Source organism: Pezoporus occidentalis, unplaced genomic scaffold (genome assembly GCF_034315485.1).
Source record: "Pezoporus occidentalis ecotype Australia unplaced genomic scaffold, CSIRO_AGI_Poc_V1 ctg14, whole genome shotgun sequence".
In the NCBI taxonomy this organism is placed as follows: Eukaryota; Metazoa; Chordata; class Aves; order Psittaciformes; family Psittacidae; genus Pezoporus; species Pezoporus occidentalis.
Window position 1 is genome coordinate 4156725 of NW_026913209.1, and position 23405 is coordinate 4180129.

The 23405-nt window shown below is 40.0% G+C and overlaps 1 protein-coding gene across 2 annotated transcripts in view; it reads left to right on the top strand.

Annotated features, from left to right (window-relative positions):
• Positions 1-23405, top strand: part of CFTR (CF transmembrane conductance regulator) — a 90664-nt gene that overhangs the window by 56262 nt on the left and 10997 nt on the right. Inside the window, exons 19-23 of one of the 2 annotated variants that reach the window (XM_062609624.1) lie at positions 2430-2580; positions 3626-3853; positions 6045-6145; positions 13552-13794; positions 17321-17476. In XM_062609624.1, the coding sequence (XP_062465608.1) occupies positions 2430-2580; positions 3626-3853; positions 6045-6145; positions 13552-13794; positions 17321-17476 (879 nt within the window). The remainder of the gene's footprint in view (positions 1-2429; positions 2581-3625; positions 3854-6044; positions 6146-13551; positions 13795-17320; positions 17477-23405) is intronic. The other variant, XM_062609625.1, reaches the window with a different exon arrangement.

A 23405-nucleotide genomic window follows, 5' to 3' on the forward strand; every position in this document is an offset into this window, starting at 1 on the left:
GGAAGCCTTAAAATTCCATGGACCTTCCTTATGAACAAACTCAGATTCCTCTGAAAGAGGAAACCGCTGATTATTGCAGAATGTGGGAGTGATCTCTGGACTTAGGACCTGGGACCTCTCCAACCCCTCTGCTTAAAGCAGGTTCAGCTAGGGCAGGTTGCTCAGGGCCATTGGATTTGGATATCTCCAAGGGTGGACTCTCCACAAGTTCTCTGAATAACCCTTTCCAGTGTTTGACCATCCTCACAATAAGATGTGGGGATGGTCAAAATAAAATTTTTCTTACGTTTAAATGGAATTTTGTGCATTTCAGCTTGTGCTCATTGCCTCTTATCTTCCCATGGGGTACCACCGATGCGTTTTATCTGCACCAACTATCTAGTGGTATTCATATAAACAGAATATAATTGTTAAATATACATAATTTATAAAAATATTTGCACATATACACAAAATAATATATAACAAATGCCATAAGGTAAGATCCCCTAAGCCTTCTCTTAAGGCTAAACAATCCCAGCTCTATCAACCTGAGATGTTCCAGTCCCTTTATCATCTTCAAGATGAAGATGATTAGCTTTTCTTAGGACTTTTATGGGCAGTAGACTTATCGGTGGGCCTTCCCATTCAGGGACAAGGGCTTTTCATCCAGGATGAATGAAACTTAAGGTTGAAAGAGGCCAGGGTTACTCTCCAAGCACTGGGATGTACCCAGCTGCCCATAAAGGAAACAGTGGTATCAGCCTCCATATCAATGACAAGAGATGGCATCTGTGATGCTTTCTCTGACAGCAGTCTGGCCTGCTCCATACATCTTGGGTATGAATTGTAACCAGGTTATGACTGCAGTAGCATTACCACTAGTTTTAACATCTATCTTGGTCTTCTACCAGTGCTTACAGTGGGGCCATCATTCCTTGGAGATCCTTCATGAGATGCTGCTAGCATATACTGGTTGTCCTTAAGGTCAAACTCACTGGACATTTATACCTGTGGTCGTGACTGGTTTTCCCTAAATAATAAACCCCCATTGTTTAACCAGATTGGCTGCTGCAGTCATCACCACCCTGAACCCTTACTAAATCACTATGTCTACCACCAGCTGCATTTCCAAACCGGTGACACAGGGGAAGGTTAGAACATGTCTCCCCATCTGGCCTCTGTCCCAGGCCTGAAAGCTCAGCACCTGGGGCACGGCAGTGCAGCACTGTGGCTCTTAACTGGGCTATGTGAGCCCTCTGCTGCCATTCCCTGACCATATGCCAGCGTCACTGGCTTGTGTGTTGATTTTTGCTACTGCCTTGTAGAGAAGGTATCATCTTCTGGTTACCTTTACACTTACTTTTCTATTGCATTGCTCATATTTCTGATTAAAAAAAAAAAAAAAGTAAGAAACCTGGAACATGCTTACCTGTTCCTGAAAGACTCTGACTTTGAGTACTGGCAATTTCAATTCTTCCTGGAATTTATGTAGATATAGTAGCAAAGGCACCACCAGCAGGTTTCTTCCTAATGTGAAATTATCTTTGCTTTCCATCTGTTTCTTTGCTGAGCGGTCATTTCAAATGATGTTTCAATGTGATGTTCATAATTTTGTCCAAATTGTCCATTTGCAGCTGCTTTGAGCAGATGATTTTGCAGTCTGAAGTAGTTGCTCAGTGTGAAAGGTAACACCCTGATGCAAAGCAGAACTTGGTATTCTGTGTACACTGGTATACTTGATTTTCATTAGATTTAGGTATGAGACAAAACCAGTCTAAGTGCTTAAAATGCTTCTAGAGTAAAGATCAAAGCCTGATTTAACTAAATCTGCCTGGAGCTACCAAGGATGAGGTTTTATGAGACCGTGGTGGGTTTATTGGATTAACTCTAGAATGAATTTGTTCCCTTTGATTCATCCGTCTCCTTAAACCATCTTTGTTTCTCCTGAAACTGCTAATTTTTCATACCACACATCATCTTATGACTTATTTCCTGTCTTGTCCTGATCAGGACAAGTAGTAGTCAGCTCCTGACAGTCTGGCATCTGTAGTCCAGACAAGACAGGGACACCACCACTATGTTTGGGAGGTGGCTGCAGATACTGCAAGTGGTGTTTTTGCAATTTTAACTAGACAGCGAATGCCTAGCTGCCATTGTTTTTGTGTGGCTTTGTGATTTAGAAGCCTGCAGTTCTGGTTGTACAATAGGAAACACTTCTTCCATCTATTAAAAAAGATGGCAGATATTCCAAGAGGTTATGGATCTGGTCTGAATTATTCATGATCTTTTCATTGAGGTTTGTTCTCAGCTGCAAATCCTACTTAGGTTAGCACTTTATGTTTGTTGAAGCAATACATAGTTGTCATGGGAAGGAGATTCGTCACCAATCTCTAGCCTATAAAATGACAAGTTTACTATATCAATAGTATTTTTCTTTCATTCTACAGTTAATACTGATTGTGATTGGCGCTATAACAGTAGTCTCAATATTACAACCCTACATCTTCCTGGCATCAGTGCCTGTGATAGCAGCCTTTATTGTGTTAAGGGCATACTTCCTCCACACTTCTCAGCAGCTGAAACAACTGGAGTCTGAAGGTAGGAGCAGCAAAATTGGTAGAATTCTAAATCCACAACAAATCAATTGAGAAGTGATTCACCCTTTCACCTCTTCTTTGCCTTTTCTCTTGCAAGATGCTATTGTCTCTGGGAGCAGAACACTTATCTCCTTAAAGCCAGTGCTGTTACTGATCCAGCCAACACTGAGTGCTCTGCTGCCAAAGAGCAATGGAGAAGATCTTTTTAAAGCTGGGCTTTATCACCACTGCAGCTGAAAACAAATAAAGTCTTGACATACAGTTTTCTTGAGAGTAAATGTAACTTGAAAAATTGTGGTCAGTCTTGGTATGTGCCCTATGGGTTTGTTTCTTTTTAAGAAATAATTGGAATTGATATATTTTTATTCCAAAGAATTCTTATTTCTAAATAAGTTATTTGACTAAATTTCTTTCCTCTCCTCCCATTAAGAGACTAACATGTTTCAAATAAAATGGAAAACCTCACTCTGAGTTTGCAGATCAGGCACTGTGGTCTGGCTTTACAACTGGCAGATCCTCAGCAAATCAGTCCTGAGTCTTAAACACTGATGACCATCTTTCCTTTACTGCAGTGTAATTCTGTAGTTCCTCAAATCTAAATCTAAATTTCTTTGATGTTCACAGGGATCCAGGACTGGCTCACCACTTTCAAAATTACAATGTCAGTACAGTTGAACCCAGTGCATTACTCTGTGCTAAAAAAACTTCACTTGATGGAGTTGTCAGAATTACAGAAATTCATTTTGGCTGGGGAGGAGCCATCTTTCTCTGCAGGAGCTTCCCCAAGTAGTATGCTAACGATGAAGAATTAATGTGACCCCTTCCTGGCACTACACTATATGGAATTTCAACCCATTCATGCAAAGTCTGTTGTTTTATATCCTGGTCTGGGGTTACTTTGGTCATGTACTCCAATAACATATGTAAATTAAACACTGACAACAGTTATACTGCTGTGAGTTAGAGCATAAATCTGTGTATTTGTGTTATTTCAAAGGTATTTGCTTATGAATGTTTATGATGTTTCTAATTGAAACACTTTACAGCTCGGAGTCCAATATTCACCCATCTTGTTACAAGTTTAAAAGGCCTGTGGACACTGAGAGCTTTTGGGCGGCAGCCGTATTTTGAGACCTTATTTCACAAAGCCCTGAATCTACACACGGCAAACTGGTTCCTCTACCTGTCAACACTGCGCTGGTTCCAGATGAGGATAGAAATGATATTTGTTGTCTTTTTTGTTGCTGTGGCATTCATCTCTATCATAACTACAGGTACAGTAATTTTACTACAGTGCTGAAATGGACTTCCAAGGAAAATAAACTATTGCAAACATGTTTAGCATAGATTGGAGTCACTGAGTTTAGTATGTCATAATAATAAACATGATTTAATTAAAATAGAAATTACACATTATTATCTGCAATCTGATGTTGTAGAGGACTCATTAAAGAGATTAGTCTGAAAACAATATCTGAAGGGACAGAACTTTTAGTGTCAATAATTGCTGTAAACAATTTCATGTGTTTGAAACCACATTAATCTAACCCTGTTAGTGTACTGAAAAACTTGGATGTTGATTATCATCTCTATAGCTCAGACTTTTTTAATAAATAGATGTTAATGTTCCTTTTATTTGCAAATGGCCAAGACATGCAAAGTTTTAGTGATCTTTTAAGGTCAAACCAATAGTAGAAATAGTCATGCAGTTCACTAATTTCCATCCCACTGGTGCGTTTTCTGGTGTGAAGTTTTGCAAATTCCAGTCAAAATCCCCTTAAAAATGGCTCACACTCTTAGTAAACCCAGAACATGAATGAGAATCACTGTATGCCTTACTATCATAATTGCATTCGAAATGCTGCCCATGGCTGGCCAGGTGTAGCCGGTTTCTGACAAGCAGAGAGTAGGGGAATAATGTCCCCCAAATGTTCGAATAAGTCAATTCTGTGGAAAACCTTAGTGGGTTTAGCTACAGGTTACTTCAAATACAGTTTTTAATTGACTATGCTTTTGTTAAGTTTTTTTTTTTTTTCAGTTTTGATTCTCAGGTATTATTCTCTCTCCCCAAGTTTTACACTGAATTTTGTGTGCTGGATCTGGATGCAGTTGCAATACTATGGCCACTGATGAACAAGAATATGCTGATTTTGTTGAGGAGGTTTCTGGTTCTAATAATATCGAGATTTCATTTGATCATAGAATCATAGAATAGTTAGGGTTGGAAAGGACCTTAAGATCATCTAGTACCAGCCCCTTGCTGTGGGCAGGGACACCTCACACTAAATCATGTCACTCAGTGCTTTGTCCAACCTGGCCTCATACTGTGTTGAAAAGGAGCTAAGGAAAAGTGTCCATGTTATCCAGTATGGTATGAAATGATATCCTCTGTTTTTGTGTAAGGAGCTCTTCTGATTCTTAGGAAAAAGAAATAAAAATCCAACCACACAAATGCTTCTGTAATAAAATACGCACCTACAGTACTTTTGTCACAGAGGAGACTTTTAGTTCCCCTAAAATCCATAGGGAAACATTTCCCCTGCTGCCCTTCTCATTTTTTTATTTCATGTGCTCAGTAGTTTTGACTTTTTTTTACAAAAACTGTTTCTTGTGTTACTGTTTTTCTGGATATTTGGGAAAAGGGATTTGAAGCGCTTTAAAAAAACTTGAAAATTTGTCATCTTGCCACCACTGTGTAAAAAGTCCTTGGAGCAATACTAAATTCCTTTTCTTAATCTTCCAGCTTTCAGGAGGAATATTTTGCTTGTCTTATTTACTTCTATAATTGCTCTGATAACAAGATATATATAAGCAAAACAGGAGGAAGTTTGTCAAAGAAAGCCATAGAAGAGGTGGAGAAATCATACAAAGGCATTTGGCTTAAATTCACAGTTCCATTTAACGCATAATGAGATTAAAACCAACAGTGGAGTAGTTTAAATGCTTATATTATACTGTATGAACTCATAAAGGAAAATCCCTGGAAAACTCCTTGCTTTTTACAACAGACAATAAAAGCAAAAAAAATTAGTATCTGCGTCTTTGTGGAACAGTAAATAGAACATGTCCTCTATTTGTCTGAGAAATGAAAAAGTAAACCAGCGCAACTATCTTGAATTTTGAAGTTGTCAGCTGTGGTGTTTTAATTAGATAAAAGTAATTTCATAGATTATATGCTTTGTAAAAAGCACATGGAAACCAAGATTTGCAGAGGCCTGATTCTCTTTACAGCTGAAGTACCAAGATTTAATTTTTTGTTCTGCCAAAGCAAGAACAGGGTCTCTAATGAATTCAACGGCAAAGCCAGGTGTTTAGCTGATGGTTAAGCTCTCAGACCTTTGTATAAGTAGCAAATCTGTGTTTTCTCCATGAAATAAAAGAGGAGAGAACGTGAATACATATTTTAAGATATACATGTTAATTTTCTGATTTATTTGCAAATAAATTGTGTTTTTCTCTCCACAGGTGATGGACCAGGTAGAGTTGGCATTATTCTTACTTTAGCTATGAACATCATGGGAACCTTGCAGTGGGCAGTAAATTCAAGCATAGATGTGGATAGTTTGGTAAGCATAAATACACTGTACTGTGCTTTCTGTTGAGGAATTGCCTTATTTTGTTGATTATGGGTGTTCAGTGAGTTGTTTTCTGAGCTGGGTAACAGGCAGATGTATCAGAAAAATTCCCCTCATACCTTTCATAGCAACCTACTGACTTTGGCACAGCACAAACTGAGTTTTTTAAGATCAATAATTTTCATGGACTAGGATAGGCAGCAGCAAATAATTGAATTTGAGGATTCAGGTTGCAGATGTGAAAACTTCAAAAAGGGTTGGAATTGTTTTGTTATAATTATATACTTTACCAAGGTATAAAATATACATTACTTGGTCTACTTAAGGGCTTTGCACAGCAGATCACTATGCATGTTTTTGAGCTCCCTCCATGCAAAATCAGCAGTGATTTAAAAAATCTGTTGTAGACTTCCCTGAGGGTCTGTTTCTCTGACATAAGGCTCTGGAGTGGTCCATGTTTACCCCTTCAAGTTCTGTAGCTAGTCCGTTAAGTTAGGATTGGCTTTAAAACAGAATATTTCACAAGGTTAACTCATCATCACCTGTCTGTTGAGATATGAGAAGCAGGCAGAATACTCATAAAAGAATATGTTTGTTCTTACAGTTTTTGTCATACTTTAGCTTGAATGTGTGAAAGTTTTAGATGTTATTTTTAAATATAATAGCTAGTTTTCTCTTTACACTTCTGGCATTTTAGGATCTATTTCAGACAGAATTCTTGTAAAATACAGTAGCTTTATAAATAAAAAAAGAATTCTGAGAAATTAAAACCTCCCACATCCAGTCGTAACCTCTCTGACCCTAAATTAGCTTCGTGAGACAACCATGTCAGTGTTGAAAAACAAGCAGCTTTTACAGCAGATCTTGGAGACAGTCCTGCAGTCCTGATTAGCTTAAAAGGGTTGTTGGTAAAAAAAGGAAGTAATTGGGGCAAACAATGACAGTGCAGGAATATTTTCCAGTTCAATGTATTTTTTTTTTAAATGTGATTTAACCAGCCTTATCCTGAAGGAAATCCTTAAGAGCCCCAAACCTGTTAATTAACCACTTACAACAGCTAATCTCGTGTTTACACATGTGACTGGTGATAGTCCAGAAAGCTGACTGCCATTCAGGGACACATTTTTTCCCTATCCACAAGTTGTTTAATGCTGACTCTTTCTTTACTTCTTAGAACAGCCTGTCTTGAAGGCCAAGCACTTTGTAGAAGGCCTTCTTTGCCGTAACTGCAAGACATACCAAACAGCAGTTGTGTGACTGATAATGAAGTAAAATGTGCCATTGGTAAGGCACAACAGAGACAGAAACATTTAATCTGCTGTCATTTGTAAACTCCATTTTAACCCAGTAAGGCATAATGTGGTCAATTTAAGTATAACAATCTGCATAAGAATTATATAGCTTAATGCAAACTGAAGGTTACTCACAAGAGTAATAGAATGTCTTACTGCAGGATTCAGAGGATGCTGGACACATCAGGGTTTCAATAAAGAACTTACCCTTTTTCAAAATACATCAATGTTAAAATGCCATCTATTAGTAGCAATAAGGAAGTAACTCCCTTTCCCCTGAAAAGAAAATCTCAAGTTGCTTTAGATATTTGTGAGTACTTTTCTCTATATTAAGACAAACTACTGTAGTGGAGCACCGGTCATATTCTATTAATGATAGCCTTCTAAGGTTCATCAGTGTATAGGTGGATCCTCTGGACTTCTTTCAGCAGTAGATAGCTGCCCACCCCCATCTCATGGATGTTTAGGTATCCCAGATGACAAACTAATAGATACTGCTGGCACTGAAAAGCTTCTCCCATACGCAAGCAGATAAGAATAGCTTACTGGTTTCAAGATACTAAAACTGCTTCACTGGGTGATGCAGATGTACTATTTCCCATTCTGTATTCTCTACATTTAGCACTTCCCTCTTTAAAGTCTTTTACGTTTATTTGGTGACAGATGTCCTGCAAAGGCTTACATGTGTGCCTTAGTAGTCTATTTGGTTATACTCTATTTTTCTTTCAGGGGGTCCTTTGAAGCTCCTCAGAGGACCAGATTGACTAGAAGTGACACATCTCCATATGTCTCTGGTTACAGACACGCACGCACCACTCTAGGTAGCATCATTCTTGCTCTTCCTTGAGCAGCTGTGACATCCATGTTTAAAAGCCTCCACAAAGGCACATCTGAATGTATAACACATTTGTAGGTAGCAGTTTTTGGTTGTCAGATAAGCTGGAGTTTTCTGCAAGTGGTTGAAACCCATGTCCAAAGGCATAGCTCTAATTAGTGCATAACATTAAGCTCGTATTGAGTTGTTTTACAAGATATGCAAGGGATGGGACATCAGTAAAATAAATGCAAAAAATGCAAAAAGGACAGGAAGGCAGGAGAACAGAGGAGCAGGATCATGTGAAGAAGGAAAAAAGAACCAGAAGAAATACTGGCCAAACAGATGGGTAGGTGGCAAATTTGACTTTATTCCAGACAATGTCCTTCCTGAGCTTTCCGTGACACTGACATATATATTGAAGAATTCCAAGTTTCTATTTTGGATTTTTTTATATACACAGATACCCTCTTTGAAGCAATTTCTGTTGAACTGGTTTGGCTTTAACTGAAAAATCCCCATTGTCTTTTAATACCCCATAATGGTTTTGGCATTTCATTCTCTACATCCTGAGCCCTGATACTTTATCTACTCTGCTTTTTTTAATTTTTTTTATTTTCTTAACATATGTGGTCACTCTGACAGCTCTCCATTGTTTCATTTCAAGCTACCGGTTAGGCTGGCTTTATCTTTTCACTTTGATCGTTTCTGCTAATATCCCTTTAGCTGGTTTTCAGTCTTTTTCTTATCCCTCCAGGCAGCCTTATAGTATTTTTAATCTTTTTCCTTCATAAGGAAATAATAGAAAATAAGTTTTCCAGTAAGTGCTGCTTTCACAGATAAGCATTGGCTTGTCCCAGTGGAATGTTTTAATGTCTAATAACCTTCTTGTTCACTGATGTGTATTCTGTAGTAGCCATGCTGTAACTGGGAAGGACAATTCATTTTATCAGGGACAGAGAAAATGCCATGCTTTTACTGTTGCCAAGATTACTTATGTAAGGAGATATTAAAAGAATCCCCCAAAGAGACATTGAAACCACATTTGCTAAACCTCACAGTGTCCAATCCTGTATATCAGGGATGCTGAAGAATTAAAGTAGAGGAGAGGACCAAAGGAAAATTAGGACTTAGAAAAAATGATGGTGCTTGTTTTTACTAATGTCAGCATAAAACCTGAGACCACTGTTAATTTATAGAGTTTAAGTAGACTAAATACTTGACTGTAAAATCTGCATCAGAATGACAATTCTCAAAGTGAGGTATTGGTCATCTGGAAGGAAACAGAACCATGAAAGATCTGTTGGAACATTTCCTTTTCTGCCTGCAAAGCACTGTGAGAAAGAACAAAAAATTCAGTACAAGTTTTAAATGGATTAATTATTTCATTTTTGCAGTATGGAACAGGAACATATGCCCTGTGAGTGCGCCCAAAATGTAACAGCAGAAGATGTGAAACCTCAGTAAAACCTTATGGTCTGTCGGCATTGACCCTGTTTTTTTCAGTGGCTTAATGCACTGGGGGTTTTTACAGCATGAGCCAATTGGACCAACCTCTCATGGAACCTCTGAGTTGCACACTGCCCTTTCCAGCCAGCATGGTTTTGGGGAGGTGGTGTCTTGCAACATGATCGTTAAGTAGTATGCATGTCTGGTTTGAAGAGGATAACTGCTCTCTTTTAGCAGAAGAGGACATAGGACCTGATGAAATTAATTGTATTAGATTACCTGTAAAAGAATTACTTCTTCCACTTTCAGGAAAGATACATTATATAATTATATTATGACTTCTCCTTCAACATTAAGAAGAATTTAAGTGATATTAATGAGAAAGTAAATTAAAGAATGTGCAGTGTTATTAAAATCTCAATAAAATACAATTAGGTAAGGCTAAAAATAGTGCATTATGCTCTAGACATTTTTAGTTGAAGTAGTAAATATACTCCTTTATTCTAAAGCATTAACTAGTGAATGTGAATATAGCAGGCACATTGTTGACGGAAGTAATGGAAAGAAACTTGCTGTCAGCTACACTATACCTGTCATTATGAACGGTAGAAGATTTCTATCTATGAAAGGATGAATGGATATTTTTGTAAAATGTGAGTGACATTTATGCTGCATTCTGTCCAGATCTAAATCATAATTCAAATTACAGAACCAGGAAAGCATCCTTTTGAATTTCTTTAAAGTATTAAGCTGTATAAAATATTTGCATATGTGATGTGACTGATAAATTAGTCAGGAGAGCTGGGGCATAGAGGTGAAATTTTCTGCTGTAAGAGAAGGCTCTTTGTCCAGCTGGTTTCATAGCTACTGATAAACTGATAGATTTTAGCTACTGTGTAATGGTAGGATCTCTTGGGCAAATGTAGGGAATCCCTGCCTGTACAAATGTTCACAGGTCTTTACGAAGCCAAGAAAGACCTTCATTTCTGAATTTTTCTGTATAGATAAGATTTCTAAGACAAATGTACCATCAAACACTGACTAAACAAACGCATGGTGCTCATCCATGTATGTATTATATTTACTAGAGACAGACAGGAAGCAAATTGTCAGCCTTGTCCAAGATCTTCCTGTATGTATCACCAAATGAGATGACATTCATATATCAGCATGATGATGAACATGCCTTTCTATCTTGCACAGTGGTTGAGATGGAAATTGTAATCGATATGCTCAGGTGTTAGCATGTTTTTCATACTTTGTGTCACAATAGTGTTTCAAGATTTTAATGTAAGCTATGATCCTAGTATTTCCTTGCATTGTATATAAATGTGCTTCCACATGGAAAATCCACCTAACAATATTTCAATCTTGATCAAAGAATGGGAGGGAATGGTAATATATCAAGTGGAATCACTTTGCAGAAGGAATATATAAGCAACTAAACAAGGTCAAAGATGTACAAAGGCTTTTCCATAATGCCACTACAGAGAGATACTACTGGGAATACAGATTAAAGAATAAATGCTAATAATAAGGCCCACATATTCCTGGATGCAGTAGCTAAGCAAGTATCTATCTATTTATTAATTTGGTTTGCTAAGTAATGTCTGACCAATAAGCATGGAGACTATCTTATAATTTACTCTTGTTGCTTACAAGGACAAATTTTGATAAAATGAGGAATCTAGTTAAGTTAGTTGGACTAGCACTTAGGAACCTGAATGTAAAGTCAAGTCACGTTTTCTTCAAGTAAGGAGCTGAAATTTGTTTCCTGAATACAGAAGAAAAACAACAGGAATTTTGGGGGACTTTAGGACTATGAGCATGAACAACATTCTATAAAAGCATATTAGAAATTGCAGCCTCTACAGAATGGATTAGTTAACCGAAACAAACTGTGCTAGAGATCAAGAAGCAGATAGAAAGGAGAGACTTGACATTTGAAGAATAACTGGTTGAGAAGCTGGAAACCTGGTAATGGCCACATCAAATGAACCCACCAAGATGGCAGTGGTTGTGGCATGTGATAGAATAACAACTGTCACTTTTGGTTAAGAGAAATCAAAGTCATTGGTGCCCCCATCAGTTTGTTAGTCTGATGACAGGAGTCTTTAGAAACAATTTTGAAAAATGTAATAAAAGATGCAATGTTTACAGAGTGAATTCACTGAGGTTTGCTGACATTAAGGTTGCATCAGACTAACCTGATAACTGTACTGGATGATAAATTTTCCAGACAAAAGTAATGTAGTAGATCTCATTTGTCTTCAGGAAAGCACTGGCTGTGGCTCTGTTTCAGAAATTATATAAATGAAGGAGATCAGGATTATTACAAGAACTGTAAACTAGTTAATGAGTTGGACAGAAAGGAAATGGCATTAAGCTGTAAGCATTAAGCTGTAGGGAGGCAACTCAACAAAGATTAGATTTGTGACTGAACTCATTTTAATCTTTTTTTTTTAATGGTTTCAAAGAAAAAAAATGTGTTGAAGAAATCTGACAAAGGCACAAAGCTGAAAGGCAATGTTAGCATGAAGGATGCTGGGAATTGAAAGGTATTAAGTGACCTCAAATGGCAGATACAAAATAGATTTCAGTAACTGAAGTTTGAAGACTTGAATTTAGGGACTACTAAGAATAACCTCTAAGGTAAGTCAGGATCTTCTTAGAAATGGCTAAGATGGAGGAAAGGTTGGCTGAGCACTGCTCAGTCAGAGGGTGGCTCAAAGACGTAGCTGTGAAGAAAAGGTGTGTTAATCAAGATATTCCTAATATACATAGGAAAGTATCAATGCCTTTGTACAATGTCTTTGTGAAATGTCATCCAAAATGCTGTGTACATTCTGGTCAGACAAGAAAGAGTAATTTGAACTGTGATGTTCAGAGAAGGAGAACATATGTTAAGAAAGAAGCTTAAACCTGGACTTTTCTCTTGTCCTGGAGAACAAAAGGTGACTGGTCTAAGGTAGCTTTCTATAAATTGAGGAAAGCAGCTAGGAAAAAGAGCTGTTTACAATTTGAAATTAATAAACTTACAAGAATAAACTGGTCCATAGACTCAAAAATACATTTTCTGACTACCTGAGCAGTGAAGTTCTAGTGAAGGAGGTAAATGAACTATTTATTAAATGACCCTTGACCCATTAAAAAGACAGTCAAGGGGAACACTTCAAGTCCCATGCTCCTGTAAAAATTCAGCAAGACTTCTACTACAGCTTCTGTCTGAAGTTCATGAACTACAGGATTTGATTATTTTACTGAATTCATATAATAACAGATATAGTATTAGTTGTCATGGAACTTACTACTAATTATTTGCTAAAAGATATATATATAATTTCTCATAGAAACTCAGACATTAATGTCTGATGAGTGTTCCTCTGTATTTGATGCTACGGCTTTACATCTTTCCATTTCCACATAATCTGCTGATCTTTGGACATCAATCATTATTCAAGGTACTTCAGCATTTTGGTTGCGCAACCCTTTCAGATAGAGGGAGTTGAAGACTCCAAGATTGCTTTCATGATCATACTTTGTTTTTAAAAATACAGGTTATCAGCAATTTTCAAAATACATTTTTAGGGCTGGAAAGACCTACTGTGTCCATTTATAAAGGAAGCAAATGGAATCACATGTTGGACTACTGTCAGTAGTAGAAAAGCAAGAGAATCTTGAGCTCTATACAGGGAGTATCCTGCCTTTTAAAATTATGTCATGGCATAACTTACACAGAAAAAAGACTCGCTGTTCTGGCTAGGCATTAGGAATAACTTGATTGCATTTGTTTTGACACCTAAGTATTAATTAAAATTAGAATACTCTGTTTTGATTCATAGATGCGGTCTGTTGGACGAATATTTAAATTCATCGACATGCCAACAGAAGAGATGAAAAACATGAAGCCACAGAAGAATAACCAGCTTTCAGATGCCCTTGTAATTGAAAACAGGCATGCGAAGGAAGGGAAGAAATGGCCATCTGGGGGACAAATGACTGTGAAGGACCTTACAGCCAAATACAGCGAAGGAGGAGCTGCTGTGTTAGAAAACATTTCTTTTTCAATAAGTTCAGGGCAGAGGGTGAGACACTTCTTTGTGTGTTTGATCTGACTTCTATTAAGCTTAACTGTAGACATGTCTTTATAAACCTATTCATTGACTAAAGAGTAGTTCAGTTCAGTAAAGTTTTGTAAATTAAATTGTCACAAAACAAAGTAATCGTCTAAAGCACTTGAAGAACAGAAATGTCTTGTGTCTCCTCTTAAAAAGAGCTCGTCTGTAGGATTACTGGCTACAAACAAAAAAGGGCAAGGAAAATCTGCCTCAGTTATCCTAGAAATCTTGAAGCTATTTACTCCTCAGTGGAGCACAGTGGGGATGGTTGCTGGCCATGAGGAACAGCATACCGATAAAATATGTATGCAGCAGTTCCCCAAGCTGTATTCCTGTGCTTAAACTCTTCCGCCTCCTCCTGGGAGAGGGAAGCTTGCTGGTGAGAGCGGATGCTGGGGGCAGCCTGACCCTGGTGGAGCAGGGCATGAAAGAATACTGGCTCCTGTGCCAAGGGTAATGCACTGCTGGCTCCGGCGGCCAGAGGGTGGAGGTGCCGTCTCGCCTGTTCGATGAGGGCTCTGCACCACCCCAAATTATTATATAGCAAACCATAAACAGCTCTATTCTTCAGAGAATTGACAGACCTCTGATTAATCTTCCTGCATGTTTGGGGTTGCATTCAAGAAAGAGCGTTAGGTTCAGTAGAGCAGTTAGGCAGAGGTTTAACGCTCTTCTTTAAGTTCATGCTGAAGGATCATCCTCGGTGGGGTGGGAAGACAGGCTCACGTGACTTCCTGAGTAGCAGCCACGCAGATGAAGAGCAGATTGTAACTCTCCCACATAGATGAGAAAAAAAGGTTCAGTGATAGCAACCTGGCTTCACCAGAAGGAAGCTCTGCTCCTGGTTTGGATAGCACCAGTCTCTGCTAGGTTTGGTAGGTCTATCTTGGTTTACATGAACTGAATGTTTCATCTACAAAGTTGGAGGGCACCAAAATTTTGAAACTGGGAGTTTGACCTCTGTAACGCTATCCCGAAACTGCTCTGCCTTTGGAAGAGAAGCACCTGTGATTCCTGGAGCGTGGAGGTGCAGGTGCCACTGCAGTCTAGTGGATTTACTTCCTGGAAAATCCCTTGGAGAATGGAAAATGAAAGATGCTTTTGTACTGTACAGAGAGTGGGCAAAGCAATTAAAACAAAGCTCTTTTTTTTCAATGGCTAAGATTTAGGAACTCAGTGCAATTTTGGTGATGAATCCTGGCCTCAGAGGAGCTATTTCCATAACTGGAGCATGCTTCTTAAACTGGAGAGGATTTGTCTCTGCCCCATAGGGAAGCAGAGACAATAAAAGTAAAACAAGCAGGGAAGGGGAGAACTCGTCTCTGCTGAGGGGGTAGAATAGCACAGCACAAGAATGAAACAGAGTAGAATAAAATAGAATGGAATGAACTAGAATAGAATAGTATGCAGTTGATAGGACAGGATAGGGTAGGACAAGGCAGGGCAGGGCTGCCCTCTTGATAATGTTTCCTAATGTCCAGTCTAAACCTCCCCTGGTGCAGTGTTCAACCATTCCCACGTGTCCTATTACTGGATACCAGGAAGAAGAGCTCAGCACTTTCCTCTCCACTTCCCCTCCTCAGGAATCTGTATAGAGCAATGAGGTTGCCCCTCAGGTTCCTTTTCTCCAAACCAAAGTCCTCAGCCTCTCCTCGTAAGGCATTCCTTCCAGCCCTTTCACCAGCTTCACTGCCGTCCTCTGGACACATTCAAGGACCTTCACATCTTTCTTAAACTGTGGGGCCCAGAACTGTACACAGTTCAAGGTGAGGCTGTGCCAATGCTGAGTATAGCAGGATAATCACCATTTTCAACTGGCTGGTCATGCTGGTCATGCTGTGTTTGATGGACCCCAGGAAGCAGTTTGCCTTTTGGCTGCCAGGGCACACTGCTGCTGACTGCTATTGAGCCTGCTGCCAACCAGCACCCCCAGATCCCTTTCTGCAGGGCTGTTTCCCAGTCACTCCAGTCTATACTCGTGCCCATCATTACTCCATGCCAGGTGCAGAATCCGGCGTTTCAGCTTGTTAAATTTCATCCCATTAATCATTGTCCAATGGTCCAATCCATCTAGATCCCTCTGCAAAGCCTCTTGGCCCTCCAGAGAGTCAACAGCACCTCCTAGTCTGGTGTCATGGGCAAATTTGCTGCTGGTGCATTCAACTCCTACATTGTTGATGAATATATTCAACAGAACTGGCCCTAGAATTGAACCCTGAGGAACCCCACTGATGACTGGTTGCCAGCCAGATGTAGCCCCATTCACTGCACTGCTTTGAGCTCTGCTCCTTAGCTAGTACTTCACCAAGTGCGCTGTGAACCCACTCATCGCACATCTGGAGACCTTGTCCAGAAGGATGCTGTGAGATACAGTAACAAGAGCCTTACTAAAATGCAGAAAAACTACATCCACCACCTTCTCTTCATCAGCCTTATCATAGAAGGGAATCAAATTAGTTAAACACGACTTTCACTTTGTGAACCCATGTTGACTCTCCATGATGAGGCCATCATTCTTTAAATACTTTTCAATATTATGCAGTATCACCTCCATAATTTTTCCAGGAGCTGAGGTTAAATTAACAGGTCTTTAGTTCCCTGAGTCTTCCCTCATGCCTTTTATGTTGATTGGAATCAATAGATTCCGTAGATTGCATTGCAACACAGTGCAGACTGCTCATATGGCTCAGAGACCTGAGGCACTGTTATGGAAAGGATGCCAGGCAGCAGGAAGAATCTCTTTCTTCACCTTCACCATATATATTGTCACCCTACAAAAGCAGCTCATGCTGTGTAAAACCCAGCTGTTGGAAAAGGCAGTATCTTGTCATTTGCTTGTGGATTCTGCAGATACTGCTCATTCCAGCAACTGGTCAGTGGAATCCCATAAGGGAAACAGAACATTTTAGAAAAACCCTGTGTATTATTTTTCTTTACACCCTAAGAGGTAGGGAAAGGCAGCACTAGCTGGGCAGGTTGAGGACTTGCATTGCTGTTTGTGGCAGGGCAACAGCATCATGTGTGCTGTGACCACTGCCTCAGACCAAAGCTACCCCACTACAGTCATGGTCTGATCAGAATTAGGCCCTCTGATTTCAATTTTATGGAAATGGAGTAGCTTAGTAGTGTGATTCAGGTGCTCTTCCTACTTGGTTTTTGTCTGCTGAATGGGGTTTTGTTTAAGAGGGCTTCATAGCAAAAGAAAGGGAAAGGCCAAAACAGCTGGACTAATAAGTACAAGGTAATATAGAAGCAAATTTCTTCAGCTAACAGATTTCTTCATCTTAGTTAATTATAATAAAATAAAGAAGAGTCTGACCTAGTGTTTTGTTTAGTTCTTGCCGTAGGCTTTTATCATTCTCAAATGAGTGACGTTGAGAATCCCATTGAGAATCATTAAAATTTTTCTTCACTGCTGAGATCCTTGAGTGTTTCTGCCTTTGACTGTGGTTAATGTGAGCAGTACTGAATGCTTTTATGGTTTGCATTGCAGGTGGGCCTTTTAGGAAGAACTGGTTCAGGAAAAAGCACTTTACTTTTTGCATTTTTAAGACTGCTGAATACAGAAGGGGATATCCAGATTGATGGAGTCTCCTGGAACACGGTCGGCGTGCAACAATGGAGAAAGGCATTTGGAGTGATTCCTCAGGTAATGAGATTACTGTGTATTCGTGTGTCTTTATTTTCTTTGGTTCTACATATGCTTCAAGCTGGAAGTTAATTGTTTTGTGCTAATGAACAGAAATAAGACACAAAAATTTTGTTAAAAGGGGAGATGGATGGATGGGTGGAGGGATGGACAGATGGAGGGATGGATGGATGGATGGATGGATGGATGGATGGATGGATGGCCGGACTGATAGATGTAATGATTCACAACAAACTACTTTCTGAGGGTTTCTGTGCCACTCACACAAGAATTCTAGAAATCAGAAGGTACAGCACACTCAAACAGAAGTGTTCATAACCTTTTCTCTGTTCATAATGCTTTTCTCTGCACCTCTGAAACAGTTTGCATGTTGATTCAAAATAAGATAGTGCCACCTGAAATAAAAAATACAGTCAGTGGTGTTCTCAGCTGCTGTTTTCTAAAGCACTACATCACATATTGTGGTTAATGTGTGAATTCTATACATTGCCTGTTTTCCATGACAGGTTAGTACCATAATTATTGCTTTTCTCATATTCTACTAGACCACTAGCTGATTCTCAGCATGGAATCATCACTTTTTTTAGCTGTCACCTCTCATGACTATGTCATAATGCATGCATAAAGGAGCACTTCATGTTATTTATGCTTGCAGCAGTGCTGGCAAAGTAATGCCATTTCAGAGATGAAAGAGAAAACAGCTCCTCACATGGGTTTAGGCACCCTGTTTTTTTTAAATAACTGGAACAAGAGAAATAGTCTAAGGGGGAGAAAAGAACTAAACCTAGGACTTCCCCGTCTATTGTCTTAAAAGGCAGTTACTGTCTGAGCAAGTTGGTAAGCTGCAGTGTGGTGCAAAGCTGTGTGCACTGACAGCTTGAGTTGCTTTAAAATAGTTGGAAAGACTCTTGGACAGCCAGCTGATTGAACTAAAAAATATGCTGTCAGGTTTGCATTTTCAAAACAGTGTTTTTTTCTGCAGCCATCATAGCAGAGCAGAGGTGTGTCATCACTTTCACCCTTCCTTGGGTATGTAGGCTAAAATCTGCTTTCTACCATAATGCAGCAAACCAGCCTAATTGTAGTAAAGTCACTTCTGATCTATTTCAGTGTCATGGAGGCGGGATTTAACTCTAACCAAGGTGTTCCTTATGGCACTGTTTTGGCTTTGGTATCTGTTAAAAGACGCTGAAATGCTCATGCTGGAAACACGATGTTTGCAAGCACAAGAGGAACTCAAAAATTATTCTTTCTACTTCATGATCAGCTTTGAGTTGTGATAACCTCCCTTTCAAAACTGTTTTCCCACAGCAGCCTGAGTGGCATTTATTTAGTGTAGGGCATTCAAAGAAGACACAGCTCTTTCCTCTCTCAGCATTTCTACAAAGATGCTCTGAAATTTCCTTAAAGACAGCAAATTTTCAGTACTTTGACCTTGCCAGAACAGACCCTTTCTTCACTGCCAAGTTACAAACTCAAAAAAACAGAACCAAGGGAGCAGTAGTAAGTGCACTGGTTGGATTAGTTTCTTGTCTGGACTCCACTGACAGCCTGGTTGGTCATATGCTGCCTGCTTTGCTGAGGCTTGCTTGGCAAGCTGCCCTTTGATAGCTGACCTGTTGTCATTCTTTCTGTCTTCTCTTCAACATTTTCACGTCTATCTATCCTTTAAATTTCTTTTTCTTTATTATTGCTGGCTCAGTTCTGCAGCATGATTGTGGTTTGCAAGTATGAAAAAAAGTCACCCCTTCAGATTGAGGCAGCTGTGCAGTGAACTGCAAGTGCAGCTACATCAGATGAGTTTGGAGGACAAGTATGGTATACAGCTCTCCTCCTGTCCTGGGTTCAGCAGTAGCAGTCATTTTTCCCCTTCTTAGTCACTGGTGCAGTGCTGTGATTTTGACTTTAGCCTTGGAACAGCACTGATAACACTGATGGTTTTAGCTGCTGCTAAGTCATGTTTAGCCTGACCAAGGACTTTGTGAGTCTCATGCTCTGCCAGGGAGGAGGGGAAGCCAGGAGGAAGCAGAGACAGGACACCTGACCCAAACTAGCCAAAGAGGTATTCCATACCACAGCACGTCATGCCCACTATATAAACTGGGGGCAGTTACCGGGAAGGGTTAGGTCACTGCTCAGGACGGTCTGGGTATCGGTTGGTGGGTGGTGAGTGGTTGTATTCTCTTCCCTTGTTATTTCCCTTATCATTATTATTATTGTGGCAGCAGTAGTGGTTTGTGTTATACCTTAGTTACTGGACTGTTCTTATCTCAACCCGTGGGAGTTACATTCTTTTGATTCTCCTCCCCATTCCTCCTTGAGCTGGAGGAGGAGTGGGTGGGGAGTGAGTGAGTGGCTGCATGGTTCTGGGTTGCCGGCTGGGCTTAAACCACATCAACTCCAAAGGATGGATGTATAAGATGAAGGATGCTTTCATAGTATAAACTGTGTCTCCATTGTGAAATTTTCCTATACAGCCAAGTATAACTTCCTGTGTTGGAAGGGGCTTCCTTATCTTTCCCATAGTCATCCTTCTGCTCTCAGCCATTTCTTCCTTTGGGCTGTGGTTGCCCAGCAGTGTTTCTGCTTTCCATGTCAAGCTGTCCTTGGGAACACATGGAATGAGAAGAAAACTGAATGCTTAGTAACAAGTAGCCTTCTTGTTCCAGTGAAAAAATATGATTAATAATTGTCATAGCTGAGTACTCACTGTAGAGTCACTAATGGTATAGAAAACATCATTCTGCAGCCATCAGCAAAATGTGAGAGACATTTATTGCATGAGCAGTGTAACTTGCCCTTCTAGTAATGAGGTACGTTGTCAGTTCATTGTTAAAATTACACATTTAGTTCACTTTGGAAGTCCCTGATAATGCATCAACACCAAAAAAGTCCTGGCCCTCCATTCTCTGGAAGGTCATGAGAGTTGCCAGCCTGTTTGCTTGCTTCAGCTCGCAGCTCCTGTCCCAAAGCCTTGCCAAGAAAATGTACATTATACCTCAAAAGTTCCCACATTCAGAATGAAATGAAGTTTTCACCAGCACTCTCCCAGCAGGGAAGAGAAATTGCATATGCCACCCTGCTTTCCCCAGCAGAACAAAGGGAGCCTTTTGTTCTTTGACCTTAGCCTACGGCTTCAGAATGGAAGAGAAAAAATAGTTACCTCTCCTTTCCTGGGAGGCTGGCCTACATCAACACCTGGATATTCACTGTCTCTAGGAGAGGCTTTGCTAACAAAAGGAGAACGGAGCTCTACTTTCCTCGTGAAAACTTTCCAAACCTCTCCTTCTCTTTCTTTATCCCTAAATTTCCCAGTGTAGAAGAAAAGAAGTTATTTTCTTCTGCCAGGACCTCGCTGATGCCTGCACAGCCCACACAGCGTCAGCCTGCAGTGCGGTCAGGGATCAGCTGAGCTAGAGCAAAGGCAAACCTCCTGTCTTTGAGTATCTGAAATCCAGCATTACAGTGGCATGAAGGGGTGAATCATATAAAACATGTTTCCTGGAGCACCCGACAAGGAAGGTCCTTCCTGTTGCTCAGACGTCTGCACTGTTGAAGCACAGCTGGACCACAGTCCTATAGGACTCCTACAGGAGCTCCTACAGGATGTTTGTCATTCTCATGCAAAGCAATTACTGCAGCGATAACAGGCTGTTTGAAGTAGAATTGCAGCCCATCATCCCTTCTTTTTGGGCAGACCTTTCTGATGTTTCTTCTGCAAGAGTTTTCCAGAGTGAGGACATCCAGCTGCATCTGGTTTCAACACTGAAGCTCTTTAGTGTAGAGGGCCTCATGAAGATTGCATCCTGAAGTATTTAATTGAGTCAAATTGAGAAAATACCTTCAGAAATTTGGCTTCAAATGGAGGAGACCTGCAGCAAATGTTCCATTAAAATCAATGAGAAGAATCCTAAGATCCATAAGGTGCTGCTAGCTCAGAGGAAAGAAATTACTTCTGAAGTCTTCTTGAGTGTTATTCCACTGTATCCTAGTGGATCTCATGCTGTTTTTATGAGTAAATACTCCATACAGAATTAACATCAAGCTTAGCATGGAGAATGAGGTTGCTACAATTTGTGGGACTGCCAGCTATCAAGTAAAAATAATCAAATCAGTTTTCCTCCTTTATTTTACTTGAAAAGTGGAATTTCACAACTTTTATCTTTGTAGTCCCAATTTTTCAGTAGTTATCTCATTTTCTTCATTGTAGCTGCCTATCTCTCTGCCTGTCTCATCACTTCTCATACCCTTCAGGGCTGTTCACTTCGTAGGTTGCATGAGGCGTGGCTGTTCCGCAGCATGCCAGAGCACTCCTGCATGGGGCAGTGCTGCTCTCCAGAGGGGTCCCACAGAGGCTGGGCTCCTTCAGGGCAGGGGAGCCCAGATACCAGGGAGCATCTGCTGCACCAGACCCATGCACAGAGCAGCTGGGGACATTCATTAACAACCCCACATGCTCATTTAGAGCAGTAGATAGATAGGTTGTTTTCTGCATTGTGGATGCAGTGTTGCCAGGAGCACAGCACTTGGGTTTACCAGTAAACTCTATGGGAGGCAGAGGTTTTAGCATCTTCAGGGGAGAAGCTTACAGAGCTGGTCCCAAAAAACCTGCAGAAGGACTTCACTGCTCCCATGTTCTTATTCTTGTCTGGAAACATTTTAATGTCAATGTAAAGTCCCCACAGGAACACTTATGAAAACAAACCCTTTAACTTTGCTCTTAATACTAAAGCATTCACATAGCAATTTGATTGTCTCTCATGTTGATGTTCTTGCCATAATGTTATGAAGCAGAGGAGGCTACATGGAGGTCATATTGTTGTTACTCTAACTTCTCTGTGTGTGGATCTGGTGTCTGGTTCTAGCTGATGTCACATTTGTTCTCCAGCCCTGGAGTGTATAGGGACAAGGGTCCATGGGTCTCACAGAGGACCTGCACATGGGTTGTGTTTCCATTGCAACAGCAGCTACTCACAACCAGGATAATCCCTCTCATTGGCAGTTTCTTGTCAACTGATCCTTTACTCTTCTATATGGGTTTTCTTAGGGACTCCAGGGTCTTAGTTCTTCACCTAACACTTAAATCACTTAGCCTATTGCCACAAGCTCAGTGTATCCCACACCATAGTCATAATCGGTATGCAGAAGCTCTAGCTGCCCTTCAGAGGGGTGGTTTTACAGTATTTGCGGTGGTCAGAACATAAGCATTACCGTATCTATATTCCTGAGTGTTTTGCTTGTGGGTGGATGTCATGTCTGAGAAACTATTTGTTGCATGATCACACCCATTAACATCCTGGGTGAATCTAAACAAGTGACCAAGAAGAAAAAACGGTTCCAGATTTGCTGCCAGTCTCCCCAGCCATCCGGTCCCCCTTCCAATGCTTTCCTTATTTCTACTTCTGCCATATTTATAAACAACACAGAAGTCCATGGCATTCACTTTTGGGTTTGGCTTTCTTTTTCACTTTAGAGTTCAAGCTTTTTAAGTATTTTGTTGTTTTTTTTTTTTTTCCCTGATTATCTTTAAGTGGACTCTAAACTGACCATGTGACTAACATGGTATTTACTCAAGTGAACCCTGTATGGTTTTTAATGAGCTGGGAAGAAGGTGGTGTTGAAATGGAGAGAGAAGTACCAGAATTCAGGACAATGAAATATTTACCTTGTGGGGAAAAAAAAAAAGTACATTTGAGAATAGCTTGCTTTTAGTGACCTGCTTCTTGAAAGCATGGTTATTAGGAATAACAGCAGTTTCTGAAGAAAGTAGTTTCCTTTATTTCTCTGCCTGCTGCACTTCAGCAGGAATGTTATTCAGCCCTATCTTCTTTAAAACTGGTTTGTTCAGTTAACTATTCTTTACCACTGAGAAATGAAAATACCGATTCCATTAGTTAGATGTATGGTGCTCCAAGTGTGAAGAAACCCA